Raw genomic sequence first — 19,702 nt, 5'->3', positions numbered from 1 at the left:
GTACTCTAACAAATCAATTAAGAATAAAAACAGTGATGTCCAGTTAACCTTCGTCATGATTCCCAACCACATGTTCGATGTATCAGTCAACTCTGGAAGCCAACGCTTTGCCAAACTGATCACTCTGGTTGTTATGCTTTGGTCAGTTGCAATTCACAACTGTTTCCAAGAAAAAAATTGCACTCTGTTTAACGGTTGCTGTTTTTCGCTGAAAGTGAAGGATATTTTATGGGTGCACATTTTACGCCATAGATATCACCCCTTGTCTGTTCGACACCTATGCAAAAACCGTTACAAACGCAAGACTGTCATTCCCAAAGCACATTGGTGTGGTCATGAATACCAGCTACGGATGCTTACTAAACTGAGGGCACCAATGTTTTGTAATCTTCCGCCTGTATCATGTTCAATCTCTAATAATCTGAAAGTCTTTGAGTAAAAATTCCTTAGCTGGAAGTTATCTTCTCTGAACTCCGCGATGTGCTTTCAGTGAATGCTAACACTTCCGTCCAATCATAAATAAGGATTATTTTGATTGGTCCCCGCTAGATAAAAAACTTTAATGTGTGCGCAAAATCGGCTACTGTATCCTAAACGTGATGGTTCTGTTATAACAGCAGACTCGGCAGCGTATTAGTGCTCGTTTGATCTTCTTAGATGAAGCCGGTGCCAACGCATCATACTATCCTCTGTTGCATGTGTTGATTGGTTTTCCGGTGAGTCCGATATCAACATTTCTGATTTTTCTCACTGACCGCACCAATTTTTTCAGTGAGTACGCCTTTGGTCTCATCAAATTAATTCAGGGAGTTTTCGCCGTTTGATTTCGTCAATCTTGTTTATTACTGCTCAACTGTGTTTCACCATTCGGGTTCAAACTAAAATCAACTATCTTATCTTTAGGTGCTTAACCAGCACGATGGCTTCATGACCGATAATATGACATTTGAAACAACAATCTGGATAAAAATTCATGTCGGCTTGTCGTTTACACACTTTTACCATTTATTCTAGGTTTATATATCCAATACGTGAAATATAATATTTTATTTTTTGAAGTCTACAATGGAATATAAGATCTGGGTTGGGCCAGGAGGAGGGTACAAAAAATTAAGGTAGAAACCGTCTACCGTCGACAACTGTTGCTTTCGACCAATTTTGAAATTTGTAAGGGGTTTCATGGTTTATAGACCTTGCGTTCACATCATCTGCCTTCGAACAGTCCTCTTTCAGTCCGGACGCAATTATTCAGGTGAATGCACACCAACGGAGGAAGCAGGAGACTTGAGTTTCGCTCTTATTAAAGCTCATTACCCTTGGTCATATCGGTGTTTGGATTCCGGACACCTGACATACGATGCCAGTGTTAGCACTACTCCATTGGTGCACACTTAGTACGCCTGAATCATTACGTTTGAACAGCTGATTCTGTTTAAGCTTGATAGATGTTATTAGCTTGCCGGATGTCTTGAACGACAACCTACTTACTAACCGCCCTGGTTGGCGCTATTTCAGGCAACCGGTGTTTTGTCTGGACTGTTGTTCAAGTTTGCAAGTACATTTCGGAGAGTGTGACTGCTCACAGGCTAGAAACGTGATAAATTGTGATCGGAAATTTCCGATTTCCTACTTGGATTGTTTTGTTTCGAAGACGGACAGTAGAATGCAAGCCATTATATAACATTTAACAGCATTACACAGCGCATTGGAATAGGTTGTTGTAATCCGACGTTTCGGTTGCCTTGGACAACCTTCTCAAGAATTTCTTTTATACTCATATCCAATCGATTGTAGAAATCCTTGAGAAAGTTCGCCCACGTCACATGATAACAGCCTATTTCACTACGCTGTGTTTTGACTTTATAATTAAAAACTCCTTGTTATACAACACATGGCACCGAATACTTTTAGCACTCTTCGAGCTGATCCTGACCCGGAACTCCTAAATTTAACGGCATTATACATTTTTATAGGGACAACTCGCTTAGTCCATATTCTCATAGTTTTTTCTTAGTTCAAAACGACAGAGAAAAGCGACGGAGATTTGCAAACCCAACGTTTAAGGGAAGCGATAGGGAGGATCCGTATTTTCAATCAAGTTGGTCTTTGTAGAAACAAACGCCGCTACAGCAGATTCCTATGTGAAATGAACGACTTCTTCGTTCGTCGAAATTTACAAGATAGTTTAACTGTAGGTGCACCTCAGCAACGACGATTTCTCGCCGCTACTCACAAAAACTGAAAACCTCATAATAGATAGTGTACACCCTAAACCGGCTTCAAATCACTAGAAGATTGTACCAGTATTGACTGATCCGCACCTTACCATCACTTTGTGTCGGCAGTCAGATGCCACCACCATGTCCGGTGACCATTCCGAATGTACCGAGACCAGTTTTCGAGTAATTCATGTTTGTATTAAAATCAGTGCTCAATTAGTTTCTGATTAAGCTAAATGACTGTAAACTTTTGGTAAATGCAGGTTATGATGTCGCACTGCATTAACGCCTCGCGCTCTTTATGTAGCGGTTATCCAAATGCATGTTGGTCATCTGAAATAAGGAGCAAAGCCTGTGTGACGTTCATATTTGGCACCCGTATTCCAAAACAGCTTCATCGCTCTTTACTCCAAGTAAATTGACACAGCATTCAAACAAGAATAAAGCAAGAGCAGGTCGTACACTTAGGTGACCAATACGATGCCACCTCATACAGCTGTTGCAGTTATCATTGTCCTGCAATCGTTTTCCGAAAGCACAACAGAAAATGTGTTTTAAAAAACTGGCATAAGTTGAATATAGATTTCGTAGGGAACTCTATTTCATGCTGCAGAGAAATGACAAAAGGATTTCCGGAGTTCTGGCAATACCTAAAGTAAAACGTCGTGAGAATGAGGAAGTATAAAGCGACCACAGAATAACTCTCTAGAAGAACACTGGAAACCTGGAAACGCTAAAAAACGTCCAGTTTTGTGTGTCAAATAGCCCGTATACAGATCATAACCATACAATGACTAAGGTAGAGGGTTGTGAAGCAACGCGGAACATTTCTTAAGTCCTAAATTCAACAGCATCCTTCGGTTTTTTCTTCACCGCAAGCAGACTGGACCTTACCACGGTGTGGTGGTTTGTGTTTCAGTGACCCACTGAATTATACTCGGGGTGTCCGGCGACAATCGCAGACTCTTCACTATAATGGTCAATGATTAGAGGTCTGGTCGAAATAGTCTCCTGGTTCTCTAGTCTGGGGACTTAGATACGTGCGGCAATTTGTTCCCTAAAAGAGAAGATGCACTGAAGTTCCCCGTCAAACGCCGCTTCATTTCTGCCAAACTTTTGAGCCAAAGTCATTGGTCGACGACAGTAATCGTCCTCCGATCTAGTTTTGGACCCCGACAGTATCTCAGCTGGCGTGAAGCCGTAGTTTCTACAGCCAAAAATACTGTGGTGTTACATCGACCGTCGTGTGGCACCGTCAACCGAGTGGACTTACTAACTGCATACAGCGGGGCTGATAAGCGAAAATGGCTACTACTGACACTCCTGTTTCTTCTACATATTTCTCTTCCGTTTCCGTACTTTCGATTAAAGCATTTCCCTTGTGGCTAATACGTTGGGGCCGATGACTCTGTTTGCCTTGCATCAATCATGGCCTGGTCACCCAGTGGTCACAGCCTCAAGAAGTTCAAAATGATTCTGCAAGCCTCGAAGTCCGGTCTATCCGATTGACTTCGCACTGTGAAGCAAGCGGAACAGCAAGCCGCTGTCAGTGTAACAACAGACTCGCTTGACAATTATGTGTGCTGTGTATCGGAAACGGAATACAAGATTCAAGGATGCCTGCTGGGTTAGCTACCCCAACGCACTCCACTTGCTTTTGGCTGTGCACGTTGGCGACCCAGAGGACGCCACAACAGGAAGTGCATGGTTCGGTGTTGTCTCAATCTTTTGGATACTAGTTAATATTTATCTTTGTGCGGCTGGTCTGGCAACCTCCGTGAAGGATTCTCACATGCAAAAATTTGACCGTTATCTGTATCGTATCTATTTACGTCCCAAAGTCATATAGACAACCTTTGTGAGGCTTTGAGTGTCTTGTGTTATGGCCAGCCGAAAGCTCAGATAACGTGGTTGTTGGAGATCTGGATGCACAAGTGAGCAGGCTTAGCGTGCCTGGGACTTACTTGGGTGATCAGCTTGAATTCGACTCGGTACGCACAGGAAATCGCGATTAACTGGTGGTTGTTGGAGATCTGGATGCACAAGTGGGCAGGCTTAGCGTGCCTGGGACTTATTTGGGTGGTCGGCTTGAATTCGACTCGGTACGCACAGAAAATGGCGATTAACTGTTTTAGCTACCCGCTGACTGAAGACTTTTTATGCGGTACTGACTTCCGAAATAACCGAAGTTCTCAGACCTTGTAGGGTCCTCCAACAACGGACTAGCTGCGTACCCAAACTGAACATACCACTGTCATTTTCCGATGGCGTGAATCAATAACTGACTGCCGCTTGTTTTGGAAGACACATGTGGATCCTGACTTTGAATTCGTCTGGAGTTCTTTCTCTCTTAGTTCTCCAGGGTCTTGTAAGTGGTGTGCAAATCTGCAAGCAGGTGAGGAACCTGAAAATCTAGAAGTTAGACTGGAAAGTGAACACCGCATCTTTCCACACTGCTGGGAGTTTCGTCCATGACATGGCGCTACAAGGTCCGCCTAAGCAATGGATATCAGACGAAACAGTAACGCTGCCTGAATCTCTTGGCTAACTGCTGATACTCACTTGTATTATCGAAATGAACTGGAACTCTAGACTCTGAATATGTAATGCCCCATGGTCTCGAGTTTTCCCTCAACTATCGCAAAACATTTGGTCTGGATTGCTCCTCATGTGTATTATTGGAAGATGGAGATAAAGTTTTCGATCAGCACCCTCGTGACTTATATGCCTCCACTGGTAGGAAGCGAGCGAGAGAATCGACGATAGCGCCTATTTTCAAGAGAGAATTAAAATGTAATTGTTCGGTTGTGCAACTGGGATTTCAACCAAAGAATGTGTCTCATACCAAACGTGCGCTGTTTGGGCATGTATTGAGTATGCCGAATCACTGGTTCCCATGTCCAATACAGAGTGGCGGAAGCAAAAAGGCGGCTAACGCTTAACCCGATAGAGTGGTATGAAAGAGATTACGAAAAGTCTGCATACGGTCGATGTGACTTGATTTCCAGGACGGTATCCATGTGATGTGCATTGCTTGAATGAATATCCGGTTGTGTAGGCACCCCGTAATATTGTGGTAAGCCAACACTAATTCCCTTCATCACCAACTTTTACTATTTTCTTCACAACAAGCTTCTCAAATCAATTGTGGTTGTGTCAAAGAAGGACTGTGTTGAAAGCTGATGTTGCGCTTTCATTAATGCTAATGAAACGTGTATCTGGATGATGGGGCAATTCTACCAAAATGTGTATTGTTCATTTCTATTTTATTTTTAATTCACCAATCGACCACTCAAACCCATAAAGAGTAACCATTTAGGTCCCAAACAGCCTGTCTGAAGCCAAGCGTTTGAGTAATTTAACAGTACGTCGCAGTCTTTGTTCAGCCTTCCCTCGTTAGGCACACCCGAATATACTCAGCCTTTAGCGCGCCAATTCTGGTCACCACTTCTCAGTAACAATTTGCGCGAGTTGTGGCCAAAAGTCAGAATGATCATACATTTTTTTATGAGGGAGTGAATAAATGGACGGTTTTTGAGGCGGATTTGCCGATCAACAATGCCTACTTGTTTTAATGGGACCAAAATTGGCCCTCGCTGCACGGAAAGCTTGACACCGGTGAATAAGCTTGGGAAATGAACACGCAGCAAGCCTAAATGTGATGACATAAGAACAGACAGTGGCACGAGTCATATGTTTATGATAGAGGTGTAGGCTTCAGTTGCCACGCGTACAGTATACCGTTTCTTGCAGAGTGCCACTATGCAAGTGTTACCGCGGATTGCACACTAATACCACCAAGACGGTATTTGATAACCTGACGGCATTCCCAGCTTAACCTTTTGTTTATGATGTTTTGATTCAAGTAGAGCATCACGTTGACGGGAACTTGAAGACCACGTCCATCCAACGAGCTCCAAGTAGAACGAAACCGATCGTGGCTGTCAAAGAGGATTGCACACTAATACCACCAAGACGGTATTTGATAACCTGACGGCATTCCCAGCTTAACCTTTTGTTTATGATGTTTTGATTCAAGTAGAGCATCACGTTGACGGGAACTTGAAGACCACGTCCATCCAACGAGCTCCAAGTAGAACGAAACCGATCGTGGACTGTCAAAGAGTTTTCAGCAAATCTATGAGCACCGTGCTAAGTCGCATAATGTACTGCAATGTCTCATATTTCACACCAGCTGATACAATCTGATCAGCAAATTTATTTGAAGAGTAATATTAAAATCGAGCAGCTTGGCTGGGATTCGGGTGAGTTTCTTGGACAAACCAGATTGTTGTACAAATGCGTGCATATATCACAGAGTTCCTTCTTCTTGAGTACAAAGAAACGGATTTCTAGAAAGTGCTGTTTCCGAATTCATCTGAAGATTTCTGTGTAGTTTGTGCCACTACTCAAAAACCTACTTATGTCGCCACGACTAACTGGAGTTTTTTAATGTGGTTCCATTCCGGACTGAAAAGTAACAAACCCAGCATCTAAACTGGACTAACGCAACTAAAATCTTTGTTGATCAAAACATTGTAGCCGGCGGCCAATTGGAAAGTGACCATACCTAGGTTTGAAAGACGATTTCACCATTTTACCTGTCAGTAAGGAGCCACAGGTTTCTGATGTAAGTGTTGTCTGTCGTCAAACTGTCATAATGAAAACATCAGACCTACAACTAAACTGCTGGAATTAACCGAAAACTGAAACTTATTTGCTTTGGGAACACATCTCTCTTTTAGCTGCTTTCCATCCGGTGTCTGCAAACGACTAGTTGTTTTTGCAAATTGACCCACCCTGAACCATCTCCGATGAACTGAACGGAGACATTTTTCAGCGACCCCGCCGGGCGCAAGCCTGATCACCTGGAATATCCACACAAGATTTTCCACATCATTATAACCTAAACCTTTCTAACCACGACCTGAGCTTCCATTCAGCTTAGTCTCTTTTACAGCTCGGTTCAACGGACGGGGTGTTTGCTGTGTGATCAAACGATATTATCATTATTTCAAAGCAGTCGTCGGATGGTCAGAAAATATACACGCATTTAAATGCCTCCGTACACATAAAAAAGACGAATTTAGATCTCATATTAACCCACAGCAGTTGAGATATCAGCGTCATCTACAGGTAGCTCAACCAATAGCGGTGAATTTAGGAAAGCCAAAAGATTGTCAGGAAAATCAAAGTGATGACTCCTCACACAAAAGGCTGTTTAAACGCACATAACTTGTAGTTATTCTCAAACAACTTTGAGAAGAATTTTATGCTGCTTATACAATGAAGCTACTTTTCAACAGCGTTCGGGTATCTGCATGGGTCTTGCTTTTTCCGTGCAGATTAGTGACGTACGTTATATCTGCTACTTAAACTATCACTCTGCAGAGTTTATAAACATTATGACTGGTTGTTTCGCTTACAGCTATTGGTAAAAACACGTCAGGGGAAAAGTTTTTCACAAACCATTGTTTCCATCAACGTGTATGACCTTTGTCAGAAGCAACTCATCAGGGAAAGATACAACAGAGGAGAAGCATGGTTTCCACCAGTAATCACAATCTATTGGACTGAATCTGGTACGGATTTCCTGAAATAAATCAATAATTGGGTTACGTTCTTTTGCTCGCAAAATGCATGCCTCACTCAAACAGCACGCGTCTTTCGTCAAAATCGCATTATTCTTGAATGTGCCTTCTCATTTGGAAACCAAGCTTTCGGTCATAATTTCGTAGCATTCTTCCGTATAACTCAATTCCTCACAGATTTTCACTCAACTCGCTTCGCATTTGAGCACATGAGCTTGCCAAAACTTGCAAGTACTTCAGTTGCTAGAAACGAACATCACCAGTTCACCGAAACCTCTGGACGAAATTGCAATGACATTGCATAAAGAAAGCAGGAATTTTTGAAGCGATCTCCCGTAGTGCTGATTTAGGTGGTGCCCCAAGGCCTCTTGCAAGTCTAGTATGGATAAGCCCTGGATTTGCACCACGAAACAAGTACGCAGCATTTCATCAAAAAAGGTATTCTTTACAGTACCACTGCACTCATCTGGGCATGTATTATTATCCTACGGCATCACTGGCTGGATAAGTCTTTCAGCCCATACTCGAAGTATGGACGTCCTCTCATTGATTTGGCAGCGTTGATGGCATATTAGCGCTCTAGCATGTTTTTCTGAAAGGAACGTCCATCAAATACTGGCTCTGTTGCGTAATATCACATCCTACATTTTTTAATCCCATGAATTACCTCACATAGTCTATTGTCTACTTTCTCCACTCTGAAGGTGACACTGAGAGAACCCTTTTGCTCTGAAAAGTTTCGACATCTTAAACGCCCTTGGAACGCTTGGCGTTCCAAAGAGCACGGTCAATGGAAGACGAATCACGAAGCACTGCTGACAACACCCGAGGTTTCATCCAACGGCAGCCACCCAGAATCCAACCTGAAAGTACAAAGTTCCGATCGGAAACACATGAACGCGTAACACGCACGAAGCTCCGTCGAGAAAGAGCCAACGCGCGTGAACGGTCACGAATGCATGATTTAAACTCAGCGCTCGACACACTGCGCAAACATATTCCTCTGTCCAACGAATTATATCCAACAGTGAAGCAGAACCCAAGTGTGTCTAAAGTGACTTCGTCAGTTCGACCCGCCGGACATTTGAATCAAAAGCTAAGCAAGATTGAAACTTTGCGGTTGGCGAGAAACTATATCATCCTGCTGGTATCGATACTACGTACTAAACAAACTCCAACCACGGAACAAGTGGTCAACTGCCTATGTAGAGGACTTTCTCAAATCACAACCAATCAGATTTCTTCAGCGGTGCAATCGATCGGCGATGGGTGTTGTAACCTGACACATGTGTCAGCAGGATCATTTGATAACAGTGGCACATTGCACATTTGTCAGTTCTTACCGAGGCCAAATAGGGAATCGCATGAATGTGGTCCTATACCACGGCAAAACCTGGAGCTTCAGTTAACAGGTGTTGCTTCTCGTTCCGGTTTACAAGACAGTGTGAAACAAATTGAACACTCGGCTTCAATTACGCCATTTTACTACTCCTGCATATCAACAGACGTGGCACCACAGGACACGAAATCAGAGTTCGAACATTTTAACCACGCCTGCAACATGTTGCCCTACTCCGATTTTGGCCTGCACTCTTTTGTGGATAGTTCTCTGAATGGTCTATCGTACGCAAAACATTTTAGTCAGACAACAGATGGTACATATTCCCACACCAACTGATTACCTCTACCAGAGGGTTTGAAAAGCGTTCGTTTGCTCACCATTCCATTGTCTTCTTAAGTCGTTTGTTTGCACGATGAAATGGCTATGTTTGACATCATTATTTACCTGATAGAATACAGCATGCAGGAATGATGGTGGTGTCATTATTTCTCACTTCTGTGTTATTCTTTGCTGAACACAGCTTCCTTACAACAGCTAAGTAGATGGCTGGTTGACCCCTAATAGCACTGTCACATGTAGCCCCACGTGAAATGACAGAAATCCAGTTAGGTTTCTTCGGGTTGACAGGCGTCACAATATCTTGATAGTTCATGAAGTTATCCAGCTTTACCGGGCAGAAACAAATCACAGTTAGCTATCTGGCGAGTTGACTGCGTGATGCTTTCAGAGGGTTGTAAGCACCCACGCGTGTTGTTTTTACTGTTGGAGCGGAATTCAGGAAAATGACACTAGAATGTCACCTACAACACTTCCCCTGTTGGTTTTGGTCACGGATAATGACCGTTTGTTGAAAATTTGCTATGCGGGATTCACACGATAAAGGCACGTCCTACTCACAAATTTTCAACACTGTTATTTCAATTAAACGAAGGACTACAAGTGCAACTTTTTCCTCAAAGACCGCTAAACAGCATTCGCCTCTTGGAGGAGATTTAGAAGTTTCCTCAACTAATAAAAAGCAAAAACCTCCCTACGAGGCTCAGCATTTCACAATAGCATGTTGTTCGTTACGCTACGACGTAAATTCAGCCTGTGTTTTTCACATTGTGCCTTCTCTTGTGGTCAATATTCTTTGAGGTGGAGCAGTTCATGTTGTTTATGTTCTCTCTGACTACCGGTTGCTTTAAACACTGACTATCTCTGTAACTTACTGATATTTCATGTTCTCACTTTTAGAGAGAATTAGTAACATGTAGCTTGACATTAGGAAAAGGTAAATTTTGGGCTGTAGGCCCACACGATGCCCGAGTTGAATAGCAGATCCTGGATTTTTGTTGGGAATCCTGAGATAACATTTGTCACAATTCTTGAACGTCCCCACCAAATAGCACTTTGTAAACAAATGACTTGTTGATTCACGATAAAGCAAACCGATTGTTTCCGACAAACGAAACGAGTCTATTTTTGGCCGTTCATAATAGAATGATAGCTGCCAAAGCGGTATGGTATGCAACAGTCTACAAAGCCCACTGCAGTCTTTTGCATGTGGTAGTCACACCAACGCAAGCCTCTGGCTAGTTGGCTTATCAAAAAACAGGCAAATGAATTTGACAAGCATCCAGAAATTTGTGACAAACCCAAGAACCGATAAAGAATGACGTTCGGTAGGGTTTGTGTGTACACACATGTTAGGACCATATGGCAGATAAGGAGTAAGGCTTGTCATATGCGCCATCTGTTTAAATTAAGTGCGTATTTGCCAAGTCAGTGAAAAAAAAACAGAAACATTGATGTTGTTCACTCAGAAGCAAAAAGATTACTAACTGAATCTCTCATTTATGGTGTTTTTAAACAACTGGATATGCTGCACCAGGCCGCTTCATGTTTCAGTTGGTATGATATTCGAGATATCGCGATACATGTATAGAAGTGACGCACTATTCATAAGGTTGCTGAAAATTCGTCGACAGCCCACGACCGGTTTCGCCCTTCCTGTGGCTCATCAGGCACGCGCAGTCTCCGAGTTTCCATCAACCTTATGTTCCATTTGTCGAGGGATTTTCAGCAACCTTATTACCAGTGTATCGCGATATCTCGAATATTGTACCAACTGAAACATGACGCGGCCTCTTGCAACACAATCAGTTGCTTTGAAAATTCATGAACGAAGGATTTAGCTGGGTTCCTGGTGAGCCTCCCGGAAAACATATTGGTTTGACGAAGTGTTTCCTGATTATTTTTTTTTAAGTGACTAGATTTCACATTTTCTCCGTATGCCCCGCGCTCTTTGAATTCGGTAAAAAAAGCAGCGGCCGATTTTAAGCAATCCCTATACGCATGGAAAGAGGAACGATGCCAGTTATTCTTCATTCGTGATCGAATTGGCTGGATACATCCAGGTTCAAAAAGAAAATGTAAGATGGGATCAAAGTGTGCTGTGGTTAAAAGTGGATAAACGCGCGCTCACGACCTCCATACGTGACTGACACAAACTTCCATCTCAACTGACCTACGTTCGGACACTTCCTCCGAAACCTTTGGGGTTTACAGTGGCTTCCAGAATGTAAGTGTCAGCAGTGAATAACCCGGATGCTAAGTGGTCCTGCACATGTGTGAATTAGTGTTCAGGTAATCGACACTTGTCCTGTTTAGCCAATCCTAACTAGATGCTATGCAAAAGTCACTGTGGTACCATGATCAATAAATTCATTCTCAAAAGCATTATGCCACTGCCTTAAGCGTTTCTAGGTTAGAGCAAGATTGCAGGTCATCCGTGAATATTGTCAGTAAACATACACACACATACGAAAGAAACTTACCACTCAGCATAGTAGACTGTAACAGGCTATCTAGCTACCGGATTCTCAGTTCTGCCGCTAGTTTTCTAAACTACTTGCGATTTCAGGTGATTTCGCGCAAGGTACCTGAAATATTTGGTGGTTTCGGCCTTGAGCCGTCAGTTCAACCGTTCTCGTTAATTCTTCTACGTTTCTTTGGCGTTCGAATTAGCCTCTTGTGTTCTGTTGCTACCAGAACCATACACATTTTTATATCATTTAGAATCAGAGCGAATAGGGACCCTGTCTAGGACTTGTTGAATTGTGTCGTTGTACATTTTCGAGAATCTCGTCAATCTGAAGTGATAGGCAGGAGAAATTTTGTGACAACTAAGCAAGAATTCAAACCGACATCAGACTTCTGGACTATCAAAAAGGGTGAAATCCATCAGTTTTGGTCACAGAATCGTATTGCCATAATCCGTAAGGTTGGAAAAAAATGTGTCAAGGGTCTTATTAATTTGAAAGACGCGTTTATGTCTTTACAAATGCCGCAATGAGTTCTTTTATCTGCATTCAAAACCGCACACAAGATCAAAGTCATCTTAAAGTCATTCCAAAGTTCCACCATTCCCTACATGGATCTTAAGGCATTTCGACATCGACACCATTTAAACCAGCACTAAGAACTACTCACGCACATTTTCTGTACACAATTGCCACCAGTTCCATAGTTTTCTCTGAAGACTTGTGATGTACTAATGCATTACTAGAAGACCGAATTGCGGAAGGTAGCCGTTTTGTTGGTGTGCAGTGAGGAAAATATTTTGAATTAAACAGTCATGTTTTTGAACGTGTTGTACTTTTTTCATTGAATAGCGTCTTAATGTTGTTTTAGTGGATTTACCAAAACAACTCACTGATTTCTTGTAGGTTCCATAATGTTGTGATCTGATGAAACTTGGTATTAACTTTTTCAGGGTACATAGATGAGTCCTCTGGTTAGTGCACCGCGAGATTTGATTTTCGTACTCCCCTTGACAAATAAATTGTTTAATCAGTCTCACTTCCTTTTGAGAGCGCGGTGACACCAGTTTACTAGTGCCTCATTTGTTGACATGAAGCTGATAGACAAGTTTGTCTTAAGGGACTGTGGTGGGTGAACAGTAAAACACTGTACCTGGTCTCGGTAAAAGTCATTGGTCTGTATTTTGATGGGCCCAACAAAGAGTGTGGCAAAAGTGAACGACTACCAGCTGTATGTTTGTTTCATCAAGATGAAACCTGAACGTTACAAAGTTCATGTATATCAATTTTTCGTAAATTTGATGTTTGCGGTATCGCACTGTTACTTTAGTTTATTCAGTACATTATAGACTGTGGCATGTGTTGGCACAAAATATTTACGTTTACGAGGTGCAGTTAGACAGTATCGCTGTAGGTAAATTTCAAATACAGCAATAAAACTCTGCTTAATTCCTCCAGGCAAGTTTATGGGATCGACACACAAAGGATATTGGAAGATACGTCTCTTATCAAAAGCTCCAAAATATGTTTGCACTATGTTCTAAAACATACCATTTTCCCGCGGGTTTAGAATTATTTGAAGTTTGGTTAATTAAAAGATGGTGAACTATAAACTTTATTATTTACTCTCATTGTAGCCAGAGGGAAGGGGTGAAACAGAAGAAGTTTTTGATGGTAAAATGATCTCTTACAACGTTTTTTCCCAGTTATTGGTGGCGGTGAGGTTTGTGCAAGTCATTTTCACATCGCTCCCCTGCTAGTCTCCCAGCACAATTATTTTATAAATCTATACCAAGGGGGAGAAGCTCGGGATTCGAGTTTCGATCTCATTGGAGCTCACTGGCAGTGCATTTCCCTGACCTTGTCGGAGTTTCAACTCCAGACACCTCATATGCGAGGCGAACTTGTTACGAATGGCCTACCAGCACACACTAGTCGCATCTGAGTTATCACACGTGAACGGGCGCAAGTGTTGACGGTTAAGCGATGTGACTGGTTTGACCGACGCCTCGAACGATGACCCAGTAGCAGCCCTGGTTTTGTTGGTCAGTTGATTCACCCGCCCGTCCCAAACAGGTAGTAGGTTGAATCTCAGTGGACAGTTTTAACTTAGTTGTAGGTGGTTGCTGATTATCTGTAATAGAATCAACAGTCGAGTCCAATGGACTCACCAGAATAAATTTATCCAAACAAGTGGAGGACCGTTCAAACGAGAGCTAGGTGAACATGAATTTTTCCTTAGTCCCATAAAACCAACCCTGCTTGAAGTAGAGCGGCGTGGTATAGTGAACACATTTATGATATATTTTTGTTCAAAAGAATCAGGGTTATAGGAGATTTTATTACGTTTCTACATCTTTAATGAACTTTTTCAATTCATCCCGTGAATATTCACCGCGCCAGCTCGCTTACACTGTTGTGCCTTTAATATATGTTGATCTCGTATACTTCACGGGCTTTCAGTCGGGTGAAGATCAAGACTACATGTTGGCCTTTCTAGAATTTTCACGAAAAGGAGCGTGAATCTTACTCGACGTATTCAGTTTTTCTTGGTTTAAAATGCCGCAAATCCAATAGCAGGTACAAAACGCTCGAGAATACACTGTCCGATACGAAGAATTTCACAAAATGCGCTCAATAAATGCACAGTACGTCAAAAATTCTGAACTTAAACTCAAGCTGTCTCATAATCAACGGCTCTCATGCTGGACTGAGCAGTATGTCACCTGCAGTCAGCAACGGAATTTTACCATTGGTAGAAATAAAAAAAACCTTTCATTTAGATGGACCGGTTAAAAATTTACGGGCGATAATTTTGAGACGGAAACAAATTTTCGATTTACAGTGTACGCAGATTAATAACAATGAACGGCTGGTTCTCACCTCGCGACGTTGAGATGCCTAACGCTGCCTCTGGTTGCTAGGACTGGATAAGGGGATAGAAAAATTTTGTCAAAAAAAAAATGAGATGTTTCACGTCTCTCGCACCCTAAACTACAAGCTCTTGACCGTCTCATGAAGATGCTAGACTGTCCAACAACTGGTCCTGATCATCAACTGGCTAGAATCTCGTGGTGGGTACCTTCAAGAGTTTGTGGTAACATGTCAATTATGGCCCGATCTATACACCCGTTAAGAGCATACCAAAGTGAATTATCAAAGTTGTGCAGCAACCGAAACCATCATCCAACCTTCCTCACCCCTCGACAAGGCAGTACCATTAGATGGTGCTACAACTTTACACGTGCCCATCTTTCTTTTTTCGTTTCCAAGAATCGCGGATCCGATTTTCAACAAGATCTGTTAGATTCTGGCAAAATATTATGTGATTCCATTCAAAAGGAAAGTGGCTGTGTTGCTACTGTGCTTTCTTCGCGAACTGTACGTGAGAAGAATGGAGTGATGCCAGAAGAATTTCATGCGTACCTTGACCCGGTAAGAACACATGTTCAGGCAGGCTTGCCCGAACTGTAAATCTGCATTGCTTTTGATTTTCTTAGAACCCAAATGACCTTCTGTATGACTTTCCGTCCATGGTTTGATAAAAATCTGATCAGACTTATACCGAGAACTGTCGTCTACTCGTATCCATTGGAAATGTTCCGCAGTCGACCTGAATAATGTATGTGGAAAAGGATATAAAACAACAAAATCAAAATTTCCAAGTCCTGGAAGTGTCCTGGCTGCCGGGATAAGATTGGTTCCTGGAATGGATGAATGATCATTACCCCAACTGAATCACCACACGAGCTTCCTTAGATCAAGAATTTCGTTTGTTTCTTTGCGGCCTTTCTTGTTGACTTGAACGCTGCTTCATTGAAGTATATATGACATCCTTAAAGAGTGTCGACCATATATTAAGACATTCAAAAGCTATGGGTTCACCTGTCCAATCAAAGTTAAGAGCCCCTCACTAAGAGGTGCCGAGTGACGTTCCATCTTCTGTGAACTGTATTTCGTTGGCTTCAAGAAACAGTTGGTTTCTTCCAAAATATATTTTTCATTTGGAAGTACCGAATTTTTAATGAACTTTCTATCATCATAACCTACCCACTTGTTAGGGGTTTCTCACAGTGTTTACTTATTTTTCTACAGTGGTTTGTAGGTCGTACTCCAAACCGCAAACAAATGCATTGCATCATGGTTTTCTATCGTAATATTGCTTATTCTTTTCAGTAACAAATGTTCGACGCCCGAAGATTCATTTTCATGCCACACCGGTTTTTGACTCCCTGATTACCAGAAAAAAACTAAGTTTGGTCGCACAATATGTTACGATTTAACACCCGGTTTGTGACAAAGACTAATGACTGCAGCATATCACAAACAGCGAGAATTTTATGTTCTGATTGCGTGATAAATTTTTCAGCAATACAGAACGCGTGCGAATTGCATGAGTCATTTGTCAAATTGGTCCTATTAAAGTGGATGTAGTATCGCTCCCCGCCAATTATTTCAGTTTCCAATACTTTCTGCTGCCCGTACCCATAACTTTATCTCCTTTCAAAAATTCCATAGTGGTGACCCAAAAGCAGTACAGATATATTCAAGTGTATTTCATTGTACACTATTCAGCATACGCTTCGGGTATACCTTAAGCGAAGAGAAAGAGGAGTTTTTCCAAAGTTCGGTTGGGCACATACCGACTGTCAAGATATCACCGAGGATATTACCCGTTCTCGTCTTATCAGACACACGTATGTTCCCTATTCTCTAGCAGTAGCTGACTCGTAAAACTGGACTACCCCCATGAAGTAAGTCGAGACGCGGCTGATACGGTGACAAGATGTCCAATCCCAGAAACTACCTGCAAATGGGGTTGACAACTTCAAATCATCTCTCGACTGAAATTAGAGGTGAGTTTCCCTATTCGAATTGTTTTCGTCTTATTAAAGAGCAACAGAGAAAGGTACTTGACTATCAAATCTGATCCATAATTACGAGATATGAAACGCACCTGAGAATCATGAGTTTGATACTGAGTGACTTCCTTTGTTCCAACTACAGTTTACACTCAAGTAGGCATAAATGCAAAATTTTGCTTATAAGTAATTGCTTTCGGGGTCAAACTGTTGTGAGTATAATACTGATCGCCTACGGAACAGTGTTTGGCTCACTTCTTAGAAGAGTCACTCGCATTCGGATGGCTGTAGCCAGACAAAAGACGTAGCTGCAGGAATACGTTGACCATTCTGATAACATTGGAACCTTATTCATCCGGTATGTGTCCAACCCTAGAGTTGACGTTCACTGGGCTAGCATATTCTTTGACCGAAGAAGGCTATAACAGCCTTTGGAAATAACCTGTGACTGGCAAAATAAACTAAGTGGTTGAATAGAACACAATCAACGGACTAGTGGAAGACCTCGAGTGATAACTTGGGTGGAATGTTCACTCGTCTCATGAATTATTTTTCATTCTGAGCTCCCCGTGTGTGTATGTACGTGTGTGTGTGCATGTATGTATGTATGTCATTATCACCATCATCAAAGACAGCGACATCATTGTCGACACTGACGCTTCACTGCTGTAAAAATATAAGGTTCGCCCAATTATATATATATATATATATATATATATATATGGTTATATTAAAAGCCCTAGAGTGAAAAGAAGAGAAAAAGAGTGGGTGAGGGAGGGGACCTAGTTCTGGTCTCTGTCAAGCATTCTGAGGTGCCTACACCTCCAACAGCTCAACCGAAAATCTGGAAAGAAACTGACAGCATGAACGCCACTGACATTTCTTGCAACGTTTCCAGCCAACCACAGGCGGAAATGCGGGGACCCCATCCTTAAAGGCGTACGAAACCAACCACGCCCAGACTCTTCGTGATCTCTTTCACTCCTTTCTGCTAAGTCATGCTCTGTCCATCTAGCGTATGTACGTGTGTATTATGTATGTATGTTTGTTTGCTTGCTTACTTGCTTACTTGTTTGTTTGTTTGTATGTGTGTAATGTGTCCATGAGCTTACTATCACCAACACGATGTTTTGCTTCATGGATACACTCAATCAGTGGAACTCTGGTCTATTTGGTTGTTACCGCTCACAAATGAGACTTCCGAGAAGTGTGCGTCACACTAGTGCTTCGAGGTTCAAACAAAGCCTAAAATCCAGCCTCGTAAGCCGTACTACGCTAACTACATCACTGAGCACACAATACCGAAACTCGCTGGTGCACCTCTGCATTGACAGCTTTCAATCTATCTAGCCAGCTGATAGAAACGAGGCACAGCTTGGAGCACCAGACGATAACGACGGCAGTCAGTCGGATCAGACCACTGTACTGGACGCCCTGACCGGTTTGAAGATGATAACCCCATACAAAACAGCTGGTAGCTAGAAGAAAAACGTGTGTCACATCTCCTAACGATTAAACAGCGACGTCAACAAACAACAGCTAACAGACGGTTGAAGTGATCTGACCCTCGAACTCCACCTCATTGAGAATGACGAGTGGAACAGACTAAGTGAGTAGATCAAAGAATTCATTACCCAGAGTAGCACGAAGAAAGTTTGTGATCACGTGGTTCCGAGCATCCAAACTGATCCAAACTCTCCAGGAAACTGATATGGGATTGGCGCGCACTTCACCGGCAGAAATACTCTATACATGGCGCAAGTACTTAAGCAAACTGTTGAACCAATTGACGAGCGTTGGCTAATCTTCAGGGGATAGATTGCCTTAATAAGAGATGGAACTGGCCCTGAACCTTCCTCCGATCATCGGTAGGATACTCTAGATGAACATGCAACTTCAAGATAGCAGGACAGCTGGAGAAGATATGCCTGCAACAATACTGTTCAGGTATAATGGATTGGGTCAAAAGAATTCACTTCTTCAATGGAGAAACATGATTTGGAAGAAGGAGAGAGGCTTACCAGAGTCTTTGTTCGCACCTGACAACTACAGAGGCATCAGTCTGTTGAGCTGCGCGACGGGTTTGTGACAAGAGTGCTATTCAACTACCCGACAGTTGACATGATCGAAGCGCACTCCTAGAAAAACAGCGTACATCCTGTACTGATAGCAGTACAATGCGTCTGGTATTTACTACACGACAGTTTCGAGTAAATTTCAGCAAACATCTCCAGCGAAACATGCCATAACTAACGAAGGCCTCCGACTGCGTCAGCCGGAAAGTATTATGGACGATTCCTTCAAGTACGCAGTCCGCAAAAATCCATCAACCTTACCAGAACCCACATTACGGAATGACAGCGAAGGTTCAAACGAATAGATCCATTTATAATTTATTTTTGAAGAGCATGGTCACAAACATACGAAGTGAATGCAAGCGATGAATGCGAAAGAGTAACAGGAGAATATGGGAGAAAAGAGAGAAACGTCTCATTCGAAATCATGCCAAGGACAGTGCCAGTCTGATGAGGTGAATCCCAAAGTATGTAAAGATTTTGGTATGGGAACAGGCGTCTAAAGACTAACAACCAAAGAAAGGACAAACAATGGTGAATGCTCTTCAAGGCGCAGTATGCGCTAGCACAGTCAAGACTCGCACATCAGGCACAAAGTGACCGTCATACTGGGTCTGGTGTGAGATTAAATGGCAAAAATGTACCTTCAGCTCCATGTGCCACGCATAAAAGTGTCATAAGTACGCAGGGAGCCCACAATGGCAAGCAAACACAAGTCACTGACTGCGACCTTAGGAAGTCCCAGTCCAATAACAGCCTTAGCGGATCGAGGAAAGCAGATCCCTCGATAAGAGATGATCATCGGTTGG

The 19,702-nt window shown here is 42.4% G+C and overlaps 1 protein-coding gene across 1 annotated transcript; it reads left to right on the top strand.

Moving 5' to 3' along the window:
* Window positions 1-8,600: 8,600 nt before the first annotated feature.
* T265_05056 (hypothetical protein) lies at window positions 8,601-9,488 on the top strand (the record flags this gene model as incomplete). Its single annotated transcript, XM_009169967.1, has 1 exon — window positions 8,601-9,488. The coding sequence occupies one exon, from the start codon at window positions 8,601-8,603 to the stop codon at window positions 9,486-9,488; it is 888 nt and encodes a 295-aa protein (XP_009168231.1).
* Window positions 9,489-19,702: the final 10,214 nt, after the last annotated feature.

This window comes from Opisthorchis viverrini (genome assembly GCF_000715545.1).
Source record: "Opisthorchis viverrini unplaced genomic scaffold opera_v5_87, whole genome shotgun sequence".
Taxonomy (NCBI): Eukaryota; Metazoa; Platyhelminthes; class Trematoda; order Opisthorchiida; family Opisthorchiidae; genus Opisthorchis; species Opisthorchis viverrini.
Note: the sequence above shows the minus strand (reverse complement) of the source record. Positions and strands in the feature narration are given on the sequence as shown.